At 43.3% G+C, this 18,322-nt stretch overlaps 1 protein-coding gene across 1 annotated transcript; it reads left to right on the top strand.

Moving 5' to 3' along the window:
* The first annotated feature begins 929 nt into the window (after nt 1-929).
* Nucleotides 930-3,288, top strand: NPS (neuropeptide S). Its single transcript, XM_023929300.2, has 3 exons — nt 930-1,103; nt 1,203-1,284; nt 2,984-3,288. Exons 1-3 carry the CDS (start codon nt 1,096-1,098, stop codon nt 3,191-3,193), a joined length of 300 nt encoding a protein of 99 aa, XP_023785068.1. The 5' UTR covers nt 930-1,095; the 3' UTR covers nt 3,194-3,288.
* The last annotated feature ends 15,034 nt before the right edge of the window (nt 3,289-18,322 follow it).

Raw genomic sequence — 18,322 nt, 5'->3', positions numbered from 1 at the left:
GTTGATTTTTCAGTGTAAACACCAAAGGAAATTCAACATTTGGGGTTTCTGCCCCACTGTGTGCATGGCTGACACTCTGTGGCTGTCAAAAAAATGATCCTCGTCATTTTCTTTGGAATCCTGGAATGGTTAAAGTTGGAAAAGCTCTTGGATCAGCGAGTTCAACCATTAACCCAACACTTTTGTAGATGTGGTGCTCATTCTCAGAAAAAATAAATGGAATTTAATGTATTTCGTTATTCCCTGTGCAGTCCAACATTCCCAGACCCTGTGGGATTCAGCACTTTCGCACTCCTCCAGATAAATAAACCACAGAATCCCCTAAAATACTGCACCATTCAATGTGTTGCAGCAACAAATGATGCTTTTAGACATGGAATATTTGCTGTGTTGCTGGATAACAGTTTATTAATGAGATTAACAGAGTTTATTAATCCTGTAGAAGTTTGGATTGATTAAACTCAGTGTGGGCTAAGATATGGCTGCGTAGTAGAAATTAATGTCCAAAGAATTTTAATTGTCAGGAAAGAATTTCATTTGGTGTATTAAGAACTAAGCATGTAAAAAAAAAAATAATGTTGGGGGAGGAAAATAGAAAAAAAAAAGTATATTATTTTTGTATTGTTTTGTATTGTGGCTGTTTTGAGTATAATGAGACCCTTTGGGGAACTTTCTACTTAAAATGCACTTTTAATGTTTCTCCCTCGCTGCCAGAGGGGCTTGGCGAGGTCTCCACCTGATATATTGTGAGTGGTAACAAACTCTTGAGATGGATTTTTGAAATCTCCAGACCTCTGACCAGACTTGAAGTGATGACACAAAGGTAACAATAAAACCACTTGAGAGACATTTAATGGGACACTTTAAATGAAATCCCCGGGGTTGGTAATGGCAGCTGAGCGTGTTCTTGCCATTTTCCCATTTAACAGGAAGAAAAGGCCAAACAAGGAGCAATTAGTCAGAATAAAATCAGCTTTGATGACATTTTCCCTCCTGAACTCTGGTATAAAATGGTCACCTGAGGAAGAACTGAAAGGATGTGTGAGGAATTTGGATGCAGAGCTGCATGTTCATACACAGAGTGCTGGGTGAAAAATGAGCAGGTAAAGCCACCGCGGCGTTCTTGGCGCACGGGTTCCTCTCTCTTCATATTTTCCTTGATTTTGGTCCGAAATTTCATTAATCTCAGCTTTTCTTTGAAGTCTATGCAGGCTAAACTTGGTTTTCATCCTGTGGATCTCCATGACCTTGGTGGGCTTGGGTTTCCCAGTTGGCCCTTCCATGGTAAGTCCCATTCCCTAATTACCCCCAGATCTGTTTTGTTCCTCTTAAATTACTCCTTTATTTAAATTTATTTTGTTTGCTTGATTGCTTCTTTGCTGCTGTGTTTTTATTTTTTTATAAAATGAAAGAACTTTTTTGTATTAAAGCTATTGGTTAAATATTATTACCTGATTTTCCTGGAGCATAGCCTAATTTTTCCTGGGGTTATTAATAAAATATGCAAGCCTCTGAAATAATCATGTGAGCAACTCAGTGCATATTTAATGTGGAATATGGGGAGCTGAAATCCTGGATGGAAGAGAGAAAACCACAAATCTCCTCTCTGTTTAATCTGAATTCCTTGAATATCTCAGAGAGGTGCAATTAGATATATATGTATAGATAGATAGATATGTGTATATCAGATATATATGTATTAATTTCTCTTATTGCTAGTGGGTTTATCAATTAATTAATTTATTTATAATCAACTTATTTATTTAGACACAGCTGGATCTGAGTAGCCACATTTCCTAATGGATGGGTTCTCTTTACAGCAATGATATCACAGTTAAAAAAAGTTTAATAAATGTCAAAATAAAAATCATTTATTCACTAAATCTAGAGAAGTAGCAGCTAAAAATCCAAAAAGGGAATTTCTCTGTGCCTGGTGGTTTGGTTTTTATTGGGTTTTTTCTTGCAAAAAGTGTTTTTTCTTATTAGGGAGAAAATTCAGTCTGGGAAACACCTTGTCAGTGGCAGAAGGTGTTGGTTGCAGAAAAAGTCATCAAACAAACAAAAAAAAAAACTTAATAACCAGTATTAAATAAGAGCAATAAAACACTGAATTAAAACAAATCCTAATGAAGTTAATGGCAATTTTACCAGCAATTCCAATTAATACTATGGCTTTGTAGGGAATTTTTAGAGATGGCAGAATATGGCTTTTAGCTGGGAAATCAGGAGATGATGAAAGACTCACAGATCAACCACAGACGTGCCAGGAAATGTTTTTATTTTATAATTCAGCAGTAATTAAAAGCAGTTTCTATTAAGAGCTGTTGAAATCTGTCAAAGTTTTTATGTAGTTGGCATTTTTTGTTCTGTAGAGCACAAGTAAAAGGAAAAGTGTGCAAAACCCTGGATTTTTATCCAAGCCTGAATTTTTATCCAGACTTTTTAAAATTCCCATTATTATTTTGTCATTATTAAACTTACTCGGAACTACTTCCAGAATTGGTCATAACTACTGGAAAGTCTCCTCCAAATTTTAGCTTTACAGGTATTTTTGTTTTCTCTTACCTGTAATTTATGCCTCAGAAGTACACAGAGGTTATAAAAAGCTGATATTTCATTTTTCCCTGAAAAAAATCTCATTTTACAGCAATAAACACCCGTGTTGTTCCAAGGAAACTGTGTCACAGCTGGTCAGCATCACCGAGACCAATTCATATCCTACACTAAACATAATTGTATCAGTAGTTTAGACCAGAAATTTATAAAAAATACTATGAAAAAATCTGATTTTGAACACGATAAATCCTTAAAAAATAACATCTCATCCTTGTCATTCAAATCATAAATTGCTTTTGTATTTCTGCTTTGCTCTGTATCCTGAACAAGTCCCGGTAAAATACATAAACCTATAATTTTACCTTATCTCAATTTTTATTTTTTTTTTTATTCTTTGTTTGTTTGTTTGTTTGCCTTTAATCTCCAGAGCACCAACCCTTTTTATTTGACCTGCCAGCTGTACGGGAAATGGGATTCGTGCCTGGTGCTGCTGAGCAGCTGCCTCTCCAAGGTGGGCAGGGATGAGGAGCTGCCTCTTGGGAAGCCTCTCCTGGAGCCCCCTCTCCACAAAAGGTCCTTCCGCAACGGCGTCGGAGCGGGAATTAAAAAAACTTCCTTCCGAAGGGCAAAATCCTGAGCAAATGCCCCAAAACCCGGCCCAGGTTTTGACATCTGATGTTTCAGTCGTTGCTTCGAGTTCCTTTTGATGCTTTTCTCTGACAAAGTCCCCAGATGTCGATTTCCGAGCGGATGGGAGCGCTCGGGAAGGGCTTTGTTCCCGAAGTTACGGTAGCATAAAGTTTTGTCTGGAAATGAATGTTTTCATTTGCTTAATTTCCCTCCTTTGTCAAGCTGCAGATTTTAATCAAGTCGCTCTTTGATTGATACAAAGGTAATCCCGTGCTTTTGAGGAGATGTGTGCGCACAGCCTGTGGGGAGGACGGAGTATTCCCAAAATCCTTCCTCTCTGCCAGGCACGAGGCATTCCTGTGCTTTCCCCTCCCAAATCACATTGACCTGGAGACAGCTGGTAATTTTAATACAGATTTAAAGTACATTTCATTTCAGGTTTCCAATGATATGGAGGGCCACCGGTGAAAGAATCAGGCCCTGCTTTTAACTTCCACTGCCTTTTCAATATAGTTATTTAAAATGACTTTGGCAGGAAATCGTCTCCAGAGATCTCTCATCTCATACCCAGAAGAATCCTGGGAAGTCACTCTAAGGCAGGGAATCAGCACCGCTCCCCGTCCCTCAATTAATTGACTTAGGTAGGCAACACCCAGCTGATGAAATGTGCCAAATCTGGGAGGTTTTTTTTAATTTCCTGATGGGAAAAAAAATAATAAATAAATAAGGAAAAAACCCATTTGATGTGCAATATGTAAATGTGGTGTGGAGGAAAGGTCACCTGGTGATTTCCACACGTGTGAGTTCCACTCGTGGCTGTGTCCCCTGAGTGTAACCAGCTGTGCCCTCGGCGTGGAAACGTGGCAGAGCGTCCCTGCAATGCCTTTGGCAGCCAAAGCTGTGCTAGTAATTACAATAAATCACTCTATGGATGTTTTCTAATATTTCCCTGTTAAATATCACAGCTCAGCAGATCTCTGTTAACCCTGCCATGAGCTGGTTTGGTGTCACCACCTCTGTGATGCCCTCCCTGAGCCCATGGGGAAAAGCGAGCCCAGCATGGAGCTGTGCTGGGTTTTCCTGGATGGTTTCTGGCTGATCCAAGGACACCAAACACATTCCTGCCTGTGTTTGTCCAGGCTGAAAAGTTTAACACATCCTGGTTTTTAAAGTGGCTTAAACACCTGAGTTCCTCTGGGATTGTCTGGAGGTTGCTGGGTTGAGTGGGAACCATGGGAACCCAGGAGGTATAAAATCCTAGGAACCATGGAAGCCAGGAACCATGGGATCCTAGGAACCATGCAAAATGCCTAAGGAATGTGCTGGATCTTTGTTATCCTTGGGCACTGTCAGATGGGATGAGCCCAGGATGGCACCCTGGTGACACTGCCCGGTGTCACCCCTGCCTGCTGGCACTCCAGCCACGGCAGATGTCCTGCAAGTTTTCCATCCCAAACGCTCTCCAGGTCTCTCCAGGATCCCCCAAGGAGCAGAACTTCAGTGCCTTTGGCCATGGAAAAGGGAAGGGCTGGGAATTCCTGGCTGGTGACAGAAGCACACACAGGTTCTGAGTGCAGGGATTGCCCAGAGCTGGGGCTGCCCCCGGATCCCTGGCAGTGCCCAAGGCCAGGCTGGACGGGGCTTGGAGCAGCCTGGGAAAGTGGAAAATGTCCCTGCCCATGGCAGGGGTGGGAATGGGATGAGTTTTAGGGTCCCTTCCAACCCAAACCAGTCTGTGATCCCATGATCCCATGATCCCATGATCCCATGATCCCATGATCCCATGAATCCATTCTGCATCTGTGCATGGCTGTGGGACTGGGACGTGTTTTGTCCCAGTGCAGAGCTCTGTCCTGCTCATATCCCCACCCAAATGATCTTTCAGGAAAGCAGATCACCCAAACAAATTCAGATTTACCTTTGTTTGGTCTTTGAGATCCGATTTTGCTAACATTTTCCTACATAATCAGTAACTCCTGCCTTGGTAACCGGGGATGAGCAAGGTTGTCTGGAAGCCAACAGAACTCTGCGTGGAGCTTGGAAAATCAGGCTCTTCCCTTTCATTTATTGTGCAGGAATGAGAGTAACTCAGTTTTTTTGGCATTTGCCTTGGAGCAAATTCCAGAGGGATGCAGAGCTGGTGTCCTGCTCCCACAGACCTTCATCCCTTTTTATGGAAAATAAGGGATGCAAAAAATGCATCTTTTATGAAAAATAAAGGATGCGAAAAAACCTGGCTGCTGGAAAAATCCCATTCTTTATGATTTAGCCGGTCCCTGACAGGCCACTCCAGCTGGAGGGATCTGCATGTACAAAACAATGGCACCAGGAGGCCACCAAGAGCCATAAGTCACCTAAATCAGCTAAATCCAGAGCAAGCCTGGAAAAATGTGGATTATCCAGCTGCTGTTCTGTCACTGGAGGGATGATCTGGCCATCGCTGCCCTCGCAAGAGCCACCCTCCAATGCTGAACTCATCCCTGAACTTTAAAGGTGGCTTTGTTTGGGAGAGAACAGAGTCTGACCTCCGTGATCTCTGTCAGGAAATAAGGAGCTGAGGGTGCCATTGCCAGGCACATTAATTTTTATGCTGACAGGAACTGCAAATGTGGCAGAAAATGTCTTTTTTTTCAGTAAAAAGTGAACAATGGGAACAACTATAGGGATGCCAACCTGCACCGTAATTAATGTGTTGTCATTAATTTTATTTAGAGTGGGGATTCGCGATGCTGTAAGAAGAAAATTTGTGAATTTCTTTGCTATTTTTCTTGGCTAACCTAACAGAAAGAGAAAAGAGTTCAGAGGGTGGGAAGAGTTGATTGAGGAACAAGCTGGGAAGTTGGGAATGCTCTGGCAAGTCTTGGCTGAGTAATTCAGTCTGTGATTTGAGAAAAAGAATTTCTTCTCAATTTTCCCATCTGAAAAATAAGAAAGTGCCTTCACTGAGCCATCTTGACTAAACAGTGCCATGACTGATGGATTTGGGAAGAGACTGGGAGAAGAAAAGGGTGGTTTCAATAGCTGGAGAGGCTGAGGAAGAGGACATGAAGAATTCCTAAATCCATGAGGATTTTTTTCCCCCCTTACTTTGCTCTAACATGTTTCTACCTCTGGAAACTTTAGACATAAATTTCCATTGATGATTCCTTGGTTTTGGGCTGTGAGAACCATCCCTGAGCTCAGCAATCACTGTTTGGAGCAGCCAGTTTGATTTGGCCATTTTTTATTCCAGTTTAGAAACCAGATTTCCCTAGATTTACTGAATAAATGACTTTTATTTTGGCACTTATTGAAGCAATTAAACTCCTTTTAACTGTGATATCATTGCTATAAAGAGAATCCATCCATTAGGAAATGTGGCTCACAGATCCAGCTGTGTCTGAACAAATCAGTCAATTATAAATAAGTTAATGAATTTATAAAATAACCTGTGCTGGGTGCTGGGGTTGGGCTGATGCTGCCCTGACGTTGTGGGAGCTGCATTCCCATCCCATGGATCCCATCCCATCCCATCCAATCCCATGGATCCCGTCCCATCCCATCCCATCCCATCCCATGGATCCCATCCCATCCCATCCCATCCCATCCCATCCCATCCCATGGATCCCATCCTATCCCATCCCATCCCATGGATCCCATCCCATCCCATCCCATCCCATCCCATCCCATCCCATCCCATCCCATCCCATCCCATCCCATCCCATCCCATGGATCCCATCCCATCCCATCCCATCCCATCCCATCCCATCCCATCCCATCCCATGGATCCCATCCCATCCCATGGATCCCATCCCATCCCATCCCCACACCTGGAATGGCACCTTCCAAGGAGCAGAACGTGTCACCTGCTGCTCCTCTGCTCCCCAAAAACCACCTGTGCCTTTGAAGGGAAAAAATCCCATCAAACACCAACGAGCAAAATCTGCCCAAAGACAAGAAGAGGAATTAACACTTTTCTTCTTCACAGATTATTGGCAAGGAAGGCAATTAAATAGCCTGATGTAATAGCATCTAATTAACTTGCAAGCCTGAGAATTTCTCATTGTAATGACATCCCAATACTCGGGTTCCTGATTGCCCAGCACATATTAAAGTATGAATATCACATTTAGGTTCCCTAATTTACTATTATTTGCCTGTATATGGTAATTTATTCCCTGAAAATACCGAGAGGGAGAAAGGGAGAAATCTCTTGCTGCTTTTAACTCTGGATATAATTTTGACCTTAAGAAAGAACAAGACAGATATGAAAGAGTATATTAGATGTTATTATTACCGTAATAAAATAGAGATAAAAATCATTGTGCAGAAAAGCTCTAAGACAACTATTAACCATTTGTCATATAAAGAAAATCAAAATTTAACTTATCAGAGAGTCTGGCACTTTAAAGATTCATCATGAAAAATTACTGCAACCACGGAGCATTTATGCAGAATGTCATTGATGAGCTGTCTGCTTAAATGTTGAAAGGGTTTGGGGAAAGACTGAAAAAATGTCAAAGATATGCCTTTTATCAGTCTCACCATATTTAAATTTATTTTTGAGAGTGAAGCAGCATGGCAGGACATTTTTTTCTTTAAGGAAACAAGCTGAGCTCACTGTCCTGCCCCAGTGGGCCATGGCTGGTGAGAACAACCGAGGTGAGGATGGGCCTTGGTGACTGAAAAAATGACACAGCTGAATATCAAACATCACTCTGGGGCTGAGGAACAGAGCAATTTTTGGGGTTAGGACAATTTTTCTGTCTTTGTGGTGTTAGACAGATTTTTTCTTCTAATTCCTTCACAGATTTGAAGTCACTGGGTTGGTTATGCTGGAAAAGGTGATCTCAAAAGCTTGATCAGCTGAGACCCATCTTTTCAACTTCTTGGGTGTGAACCTTCCAGAAGGCAAGTAAGGGCTCAGTGTGACAAGAAATGAGCTGTGGAGAGATGCTCTCCAGACTTCATCCCCAGATCTCATCCCCAGATCTCATCCTCAGATTTCATCTTCAGACTTCATCCCCAGATTTCATTACCAGATTTCATCCCCAGATTTCATCCCCAGATTTCATTCCCAGATTTCATCCCCAGATCTCATCCCCAGATCTCACGCCCAGATTTCATCCCCAGCTCACTGGAAGAGGAGTGATGGAGCATCTTCCACGGGTTCTGCCCCAGACGTTCGGCGCGTTCAGGGTTGGAATATTTTGTGTTCACTCCTGGTCAGCTGAACCTGGTGAGTCTCTATGGCAACCCTGGAGCACCTCACGATGCTCTGAGCACTTTGAGATTGCCCTGCCCACGGAGCTTCCTCCCACATTTCTGTGCTTGGTCCCTAAGGGCTCTCCTCACCCCCCAAATCCTGACTGGGCTTTCCAAACTGCCAAATTCCAGAGCTGGGAGCTCCACACGGAGCCCAGGCTGCTGTGGTTGGCTCTGTGTCTTCATTAACATCTTAATTAGCAGTGTGACACTTGGCTGAAGCCAAGGTTTGTGAAGATGCTGTGGAAATTTATTGCTCAACTCAGTGATGTCAGCATCGTTCCAGAGGCATTTCAGTCCCCCCAGCTCTGCTTTGCTTTTTTAATAACTGAAAATTACACCATCAGTAGATGATGGTTATCATGTTGTAGAAGGGCATTTTATACTTCATTTTTAAGCAAAACTCATCACTTAATTTAAAAGAGCAAATGGCTCTCAATTTGAGGAAAGAAGAGTGAGTAAAAATGGGGAAAAATATATATAATGAATTATGTAAACTGATCATGTTGATTAATTTACACAGCCTTAAAGGAGAGAAGATAATTGCCCCATGTGGGTGGAATTGGGCTAGGAAAAGATAATTATGAACCCAAAAAATTGATGTTTTCCCTCTAGCAAAGGTGGGGTGTTCTGATATTTTCTTTGCCTTTCTGCAGATATTAATGCTAATGTCACTGGATTCCTCATGGAATATCCTGAGCAGGAAGGGATCAAAGCTTAGCTCCTAAAAGAATCATCCCCATGGATGCTCCTGCCTGCCCTGGTCAGACACAAACTCCAAATTTGTGCAGCTCAAGGAGGCCACCAAAGCACTTTGAGCAGCCCAAATATTTTCCTTATTTTTGTATCAAGCTGGCATTTTCCTAAATTTCAACCACCTCAATTTCCTGAATTTTGTGCTTTCCCAGCTGTTTGTGCTGCACTTTTTGAACTCCTCACAGAGGCTTTTTCCAGAGTTAGGCAGAAGCTGTTTGAGGATGAGGTCTCCAGGATCCATTTGCTCTTTTGCATGTCGAGCATGGTGCCAATTTGCATATTTTGGTACTTGAACTTTACAAATCACTCCTTATGATCAACAAATAAGGTGTCATTTACGTGCTTGTGTTCAGGAAATGAGTTACATTTATCTTCCCTGTGTTCTCAGGATGAATTCAGGTGTTTTGGCACAGAGCACTCGCCTCGCCTGCCTCGTGCTGTTCACCTGTCAAAGGCTGTACCTCTGAGCCTGTAACTGCTTAATTAATGATCTTATAGATGCTGTTGCCTTATAAACCGGATTGTTTGGTCACTGGCCTAAGCTGGATGTTTTTCAAAGGCATATTCAACAATTTAGCTTTATATTTAAGTAAAATGCCTTGCATTTTAGATTAATTTAGTCATAGTGCATTAAAAATATATATAATTTGTAAGAGTCCGATGGCTGAAGGTATTTTCATTTGACAAATTAATTGCAGAGTGTTTTGCAGATGTGGTTGCTCATTAATGATTATTAATAAATGAGGGTGGGCAGGCCCTGGCACAGGTGCCCAAGGCCAGGCTGGACATTGGGGCTGGAGCTGCTGGGACAGGGGAAGGTGTCCCTGCCATGGCTGGGGTGGGATGGGTGGGATTTGGGGTCCTTCCAACCCAAACCAGTCTGGGATTCCATAATTCCATCACACCACTGCTGTTCCTCACAGCCCCTTTCCAGTTGCCAGCAGCTTTTACTCCACAGCAGTATTTTTTTTGACTGCTTTTCCAGCAAATGCAGAAATTTTATTTTGTGTACAAATCATGGAAAGAAATGAATCTCCCTCATTATCATGGAATCATGGAATGGAAGGGTTCCCACGTGGGTCATCCCTGGAATTCACCAGAGGACACTGCAAGCAATGTCTCAGTAGTTTGATGTTATGTTTTTTTTGGTGATTGCAGCACAGTTGTGTGTTTTCCTCAATTCCATGTTAAATAAATAGCAGAGGCCCTGGTCAGCAGGAGCAGTGAGGTTGGTGCTGGTTCCTGACAGATGGAACAAACTCCTGGATCTCCAGGGGATTCTGCTCGGGGTCGCTGACAGCTCTGATTTCTCAGTCACTTCTGAAAGCCTGACCTTGAGGAAAAGGTTTTCTTTCCCTCTAAATACAAATTGGATTTCATCTGCCAGTGGGGGAGAGGGAAGTGATTCTTCCTGTTCCGGTGATATTTCGGTGCTGTGGAGTTGCAGACACAAATCCAGGAGTTTTCCAGGCAGGAGTGCTGCACACCTGACATGGAGCCTGGAAAAATCCAATTAAAAAATGGGAACATCTCCCCTTTTCCTGTAGGAAACTCCCCCACATTCCCTGAGCCACCTTGGGCAGGATTCTGACTGATCCTGCTTCTGCACTTGGCTCTTAACCCTGAAATTCTGAACTTGTCCTTTATCCTTTTGCTGTCCTATCAATGGGATTTTCTGCTCCCACTTGGAATTTGTGTGGCATCCAGACACTGCAAATTAATTTGTCTCAGCATTACTGCAGGGAAAATCATAACTAATGATGGGAACGATGGATATAACCATGGGATGGCACAAGGGACATGTCCAGAGGAGCAAGGAAGGGTTAAACTGGATCTCTAATTCCCACATTTTGGGGGAGTGTTTTTGTCCTGCAACTTCCACAAGAAAAAGTTCCAGGGGAGATAAAAGTCTGTAACTTCTGCACATTTTGCTTTTTGTTTTTTGTTTTTTTTTTCATGAGCACAAGCTTAGCTTCTTAAATTAGGTGTGACTGGGGCTGGGAGAAGTGGTAATATTTTCCTAGCAAGTCTGAGGCAGCTGCAGGTTAGCATTCCATAATTATTTTGGTCAGAAAGATGAATGCCATCCTAAAAAAAAGTTGGAAGCTCACAGCATGTCGGCTTTGATATATGAATATTGCCACTGTGGATGTTGGAATGACATTCTGGATGCTTTGTGGGTTTCTGCCTATGAGACATTTCTTTAGCTGATTCAGAAACACTTTTCCTACACATTTTAAAGCAACTTTTGGTCTTTGGCGCTTTTTTTTGTTTTCCCTTTTTTTTTTTTTTTTTTTTTTGGCTCATCTGTGATTTCAAAACACTTTTGGAAGTGAATTGAAGAGGTTGGAGGATTTAGGAGATATTCATCATACAAAATTCATGGTCACCTTTTAGCCACCCCTGGTTTAATACCCTGCAGTGTCAAGGAAGGGCTGCACTGCATTAATTCCCACAAATTCCAGCTGGGAAATCAGGGAATCCTCACAGAGAACTGTTGCACCGGGAAATATTCCATGTGTTACATGGAATATAAATATATATATTTATATATATAATTTATAAATATATATTTATAAATATATATTTATAAACTATATATTTAAATTTATAATATATATATAAATATATAAATATTTATAAATATGATATATATAATTTATTATATATATTTTTATATATAATCTATAAATATAAATTTACAAATTGCTCACCCTCCCAGCTCCACAGATATCATGCAAAAGCCGATTTTCAGAGAAGATTTCCCAGAACTCTAATATAGATTTTAAATAAAAAATAGCAGCTTTTGTTTGGAGCAGGTTTGTGCCCTCAGCCCCAGCCTGCCGAAGCACTTTGCTTAGAAAACCTTGGAAAAAAGCAGGAAAATGGGAGACTGCCCTCTAACGTCAACAAATCCAAGCAAAAGAGACTGGAAAGCAGCACAGGGAGATGGAGGGGATAAGGATTGGCTCTGGATGAACAGAGTTTGGAGTAGAAAAGTAAAGGAACATTTGAAATTTGGGGGTTTCAAAAGCATCAGATGCAGCTGAGCTTCCAGGAAAAGCCAAATCCGAGCTTCAAATTCCATTTGTTTCTCAAATCCTCCCCCAGGTGAGGCTTCATCTGTTTCTTTCCTGCCTTTTAGCAGGATGAACATTTATTGGGATGGGATCAGATGATCCATTGTGATCTCTTCTGATCTTACCCTTTCTGTGATTCTGTTCTCCATGGAAAGGTGGACTCTAAATACAGAATATTTCGTGCCAGTTGTTAAAACCTTCAGATTAAGTAAAATAAACACGTCTTGGATTTGTTACCACTTCCCATTGCACCAATGTGCTTAAAAAATATCAAAGATACCCCCAAAAAAAAGAGGAAAATTCAGTGTTTGCATTAATATCAAAGAGCAGTGAACAAAGGGAATGGTCCCAGTGTGAGGTCCTGCTCTGTGATTTCGACATCAGCAGATTTTGGGGATTTGTTTTCCCTGGTTGCCCAAGTGCAGATTTCTGTGGATTTCACGTTTATGGTGTGACCACTGATCCACACCCTGGGAACCAGCGCTGCTTTTCCATGGAGAAGGGCTTGGGGAATAAACATGAAAGGTGTTCCCAAAACACTCCAGACTGCAATGCTTAATCATGATCACTCAGCCAGCTCCCAGGAATATTCACAGGGGAAGGACACCAAGGTGGATGCAAATCCAAACATGATTGAAACATCAATCACTTATTCACAGAGAAATATTTACAGTGGGTTTTTTTTAAACTTGACAAAGGGATAATGAAATATGTACCCTAGGGGGGTTTATGGGCAAATTTTATTGCAAACATTTGCAATTAATGCAGGAATTGTGTGTTCAAGTAACGAAAAAGGCCAGGAATGAAATAAAACCCAGAACTGTTGAAACCAGGCTGGCCAGGACTTTTCTCCAAACAGTTTTCCTTTGGAAAACGCCAGATCATAAAGAATGAAGTGATGTGTGGAAATCAATCACTCCTGACAGTCACAGTGAGGAGCCTTCCCTGCCAGCTGTCTGCCAGGCTCCTTCAGGAGCAGATCCAGGATGTTCATCCACGCGGACACCTGGACACACATCCCATGTCCCACGTCCTTCCCAGCCCTGGAGGCCACCAGGAGCTCCAGAGCCACTCAAACCCAGTGTCACTGTGACCTCTCTGCCGAGCTGCATGACAGATTTCCTGAAGTGACACGTGCAGGTGTGACTGGGTTTTTTTTTTCTATTTATTGTACATTTTTAACCTCAGAGTTACCTGCTCTGATTTCTGGCCTCCTGGACAAGAAAGGAGAAGCAAATCCAAGCTGAAAACTGCAGTAAAACCTGGAAAAAAGCTGTCCCAGTCTCCCAAAGCACTGACTCTAAAAGACCAGCAGATTTCTTGATGTTAGCAAATGTTTATTCCTTGTTTTCCAGCTAATCCCACGCAAGCTGGGCGCTGCTGGTGCTAAAAGGAGAGAGAAGTGCCAGCCTTGGAGAGCTGCCACCTCAACTGGCCATCCCCAAACGGCGCTGCAGGTATTCCCAGGGTGTCAGGAAGCTTTCCCAAACCTCATTACATCCCCCACAGAGGCATTATCCCTGCAGCTCCTGCCCCTGCACTGATCTGGGTGGGATGGGGGGAATGTGGAGAGCAGTCAGGATCTGCTCCCTGCTGGAGCTGCTGGAGCTAAAACTAAAGAAGAGTTTTATTTATTTTTAATAAAATGAAACTCTTAGCTCTGGCATGGTGTTTCCCAGCCCTCAGGAGGTGTTCCCACACGCCTTGGCAGCAGTTTTGGGTACATCTGTGGGGGCTGGAGATGTCCATGAGCAGATGGAGCTGGTGCAGATGGCCTGGCTGGCACAACAGGGAGCAGGGGTCAGGTCCTTGGGAGTGGGATGATGTTCCAGTCAGGGGGTCAGGATGGCTGATGTACCTGGGAAGGGCTTCCACTTACCCTGAGAATCCTTGGACCTGTGATTCCAGGCTGGAAAACTGGAAATATCACAGGGAATGGCTTCCACTGATCCCTCAGATCCTTGGATCTGTGAATCCAGGCTGGAAAAGTGGAAATATCACAGGGAATGGCTTCCACTGATCCCTCAGGATCCTTGGATCTGTGAATCCAGGCTGGAAAAGTGGGAATATCACAGGGCAAGGTGCACTGCTGGTAACTTGGGAGGGAGGGGCTTGGGAGAGGCATTTCTGGCCTGGATGCTGCAGGCTGTTCCTGCTAAATGCTAAATGCTGATTAACACCTTTTAATAAATACCACGAGCAGAGATGGAGCTCTCCTGCACACAGCTCTGGCCTGCTTTAAATTAAGATTCAGGAGAGGAATGGGAAGGTGCCATTGCTGGGTGTGTGGGGAGAAAAAGGGAATATTGCTGTGCTCTCCCTTTCCAGAAGTAATTTCCAACCTCTCTCCCCAAACACAAATCCCACAAAGCCAGTGGGCAGAAAGCAGGATTAAATCTGTCATCTTTTTTATTTCATTCCAACACCTCTGTTTGAGATCTGAACTTGCAAGGAGCCCTCTAACACCAGAATTCCAGCAGCAGAAACAACAGGCAGGCTCCAAAGGACACTAAAATATTCCATAACCTGTAAAAAACCAGGATTCTGCAGCAGTGACTGAGGAGTTTTTTATCCTGTATGGATTTCCTTCCAATTTTAATGAAGGAAACCGAGTAACAAGGAAGATTCTCCCACTTTAATAGCAGAAAGAGCAGATTCTTTGGAAAATGTCTGGGATGCCTTTTATCTTTTCCTAATGAAAACACTGCCACCAGCTGGTTGATAAATGGGTTTGACCCAGACTTTGCACAGAAAAAAAAATTGTACTGGGGGGTTTTTAACCCACAGCTAAACTGTGGTTTTTTGAGGTCAATTCGTTTTCTGAACAGAAAATAATTAATTATCTGTATGCTCCATTTCTTTTTCAAATAGGGGCATATGATAAAAAAAAGAAATGAATGCTTTTTGCCTTAAATATCTTGTTAAAAAATGGTGGCCAGATCATGAGGCACTTTCATCACTTTCCACCTTCATCAGCTGGTGTGACCATCTCAGATCCTGCTGCAGCTCAGACACCTCCAGGTTTGTAGCTGATGAGTTTTCAATTAATGGTGAAATTAATTGGACTGAGACATTTGAAATGCTTTGAAATGGATTTGCCTTTTTGCACCCATGGGTTTTTCCTGGTGTGCAATGTTTTGCTGAGTCCCTGCTCGCTGGAGCTGAGCCTGACACTCTGAGTTGTGAGGGCAGCACACGCTGCAGTTCTGGGTCTTGGTGCCAAAATTTTGGGATGTTTCCATCAACTCCTTCCTCCTGATTTTGTTAAAACAGCAGCAGTGACAGCATTGACATTTCAATGGCCATGGTGGGTTTTGAGGCCATTCCTGTGCTCAAAATGATCATTTCAGGTTTCCTGCAGCAGCGAGGAAAATGCAGCTCAGCTTTTTTAAACTGATGGAACAATCACTGGGAGGAGAAATGCTGTAAATGGAGGGTGAGGCTCAGAGGCACAGTTCTGTGCTCAGGGGGGATTCCCAATTGATCCTGTGCTGCAGAGACCCAGGATTTATTGCAGTCTGGGCACTGGGAGTGCAGCAGGAGATGTGTTTCTTGCTGGAGTGAATCATTTCCCTTACAGGTGCTGATCTCCTCTGGCCCCAGACTCAGGTGCTGACTTTTTGTGTTTGTCATTCACTTCTTATATTTATTTGGAGGTTTTTTCTATCTCTCAGCAAGGTGTAGTCATGAGGAATTTCAGGACCCTTTCACCAAGCTCTGTCCTGAGGAGATTTGCCACCCACCAAAGCTGTGATATCACAGAATCCTCGGGGCTGGAAAAGCCCTTCAGGATCAGCGAGTCCCAGGTGAGCCCCATCCCCACCTTGTCCCCAGCCCAGAGCCCTGAGTGCCACCTCCAAGTGTTCCTTGGCCACCTCCAGGGGTGGCAACTCTCCTGTTGTTCTTCTCTGGGCACTCCAGAGCTCTGTTCACAGCTTCTGTCCTGCTCCATGAGCCAGGAATTCTCCCTGGCTTTTGCCAGCAGACTCAGCTCAGAGCAAACCTAAACCATTTTTTTATCTCTTACCTTATCATTAATACATTTAAAACAATTAAAGCCATGATTAAAAAAAACAAAAAACAATAGTGATGAAATTTTAAGTGGCTCCAAGTTTTCTATCAGCTGGTTTCAATCCAGCAGCCCACAACTCCTGCTTGAAGCTCCTTGTGGTGTGGGGTGTTTTTCCCAAAACAACTTTCTGGGATGTGAGACCAAATTAATTGCTTCTGTTATTCCTTGGAAACAAACATTTCTCTAATGATCCAATATCTCATTAGGAAGCACTGGTTTTGCTCAGGGAGGGCCTGGTTTGTCATGAGCTGACAGCAGGTATTGGATCTCAAATCATCCCAGAATTGGAACTTTGTCTGTGCACCTTCCAGACCTTAAGAATGTCTTATTCCCCATATCCTTTGGAATGCCTGAGTGGAATATTCACACAGCAAAAAACACATCTAAATCCATTGGTTTAATTGGCTGCAGAAATTTTCCTCTGGGAGGGAATTCAGGACATGAAACATTTTGCAAAGCTGGTGCAGATTGTGTTCTCTCCCAGCAGCCCCATCCATTTCAATGGATTGCCTGCAAAACAGGGAAGAGCCAGTGGAGAAAAGAGGGAATCCAGCCCCTCAGCTGGCCTGGGATGCTGCTGACACCACCAGAGAGAGGCAAAACACCCAAAAGTCACCTATGGAGACACAGCCAGGAGGGGAAATTTCTCCTTTTCACCTATGGAAACTCAGCCAGGAGGAGAAATTTCTCCTTTTGCCATACAATAATCCTGCTGTGGAGATGAGGATGAGGGGAGGATGAAGCTGCAGTGAACCAAGGACACTCCTCTTTTCCCAGGGACAGGCTTCTCCCAGGGATTTAGTGGGATTTGGAAGGCACCTATTGACATCACGTGGCTGTTGCTTCATGCTGCCTGCAGAGTGGGCATGACCTGGGAGTTCCAGAAACACTTTGGGGGATGATAATGGAACTTCCAGGTCTCTGAGGGCACTTGGGTGACATCTCTGTGGCTACAGGGGACAGCAGGGTCCTGCTCTGCTGGTAACCAGAGCCACCATGGAGCTGCAGGTACCTGATGCAGACAATGGGTGAGGAGAAATGGGAGTAGCACTGAAAATCTCTTTGTTTTACAGATTTCACCTCGGTTTGATTTAATTTTTTTGTTTGTTTTTGGGTGGGGTTTTAATTTTTTTTTTTTTTCCCTATTGTTGGGTCTATTTTAAGGAGGCTCAGGGGGGACTTTATTGCTGCACAGCTCCCTGGCAGGAGGGGACAGCCGGGGGGATTTGGGATCTGCTCCCAGGGAACAGGGACAGGAGGAGAGGGAACAGCCCAGGATGCCCAGGGCAGCTCAGGGGGGACAGCAGCAGGAATTTCCCCATGGAAAGGGAGCTCAGGCCTTGGCAGTGCCCAGGGAGGGTTGCAGTGCCCATCCCTGGAGGGGTCCCAGGAATTGCTGGAGGTGGCACTCAGGGCTCGGGGTGGGGACACGGTGGGGATGGGACAGGGCTGGGACTTGATGTTCTCAGAGGTTTTTTTCCACCTGAAATGATCCTGTGATTTTGGGATCTGATACATAAACCAATGTATACTGCCAGCAGCAGATAAAGATCCAGACCTGATCCTGAAATTTAATTTATTCCATAACTTAACAGAAAACTCATTCCGGGAGATATTTGGACACCTGCCCGTTTTCAGCAACCATAAAGATCATTCTAGATTCTGACAATACTACTCAATTAGAGGGTTTGTTATCAACAGAAATGGAATATTTGAAGTCAGTTAATCAATGCAGTCAGGATATGAAACAGTCAAATTCAAACTGAAAACCTGCACGTGGACATGGGGCAGGTGAGAGCATCGTGCTGGTTTGAATTCCCTGGTAACTCGTGAAGTGTCTCAGGATAACTGCACTTTAAAATTATGTTTGGGTCTCTGACAGGCTGGGAATATCCATCTTCCAAACTACAGATTCCCAGTGCGGTGGAGAACTCTGTGTTCCACCAGAGTTTATTATGAGCTACACAGAAATCCTAATTGCACT

This window comes from Cyanistes caeruleus, chromosome 8 (genome assembly GCF_971803275.1).
Source record: "Cyanistes caeruleus chromosome 8, bCyaCae1.hap1.1, whole genome shotgun sequence".
Lineage (NCBI taxonomy): Eukaryota > Metazoa > Chordata > Aves > Passeriformes > Paridae > Cyanistes > Cyanistes caeruleus.
The sequence above is the reverse complement of the archived record's forward strand: the minus strand, read 5'-3'. Positions and strand labels throughout refer to the sequence as shown.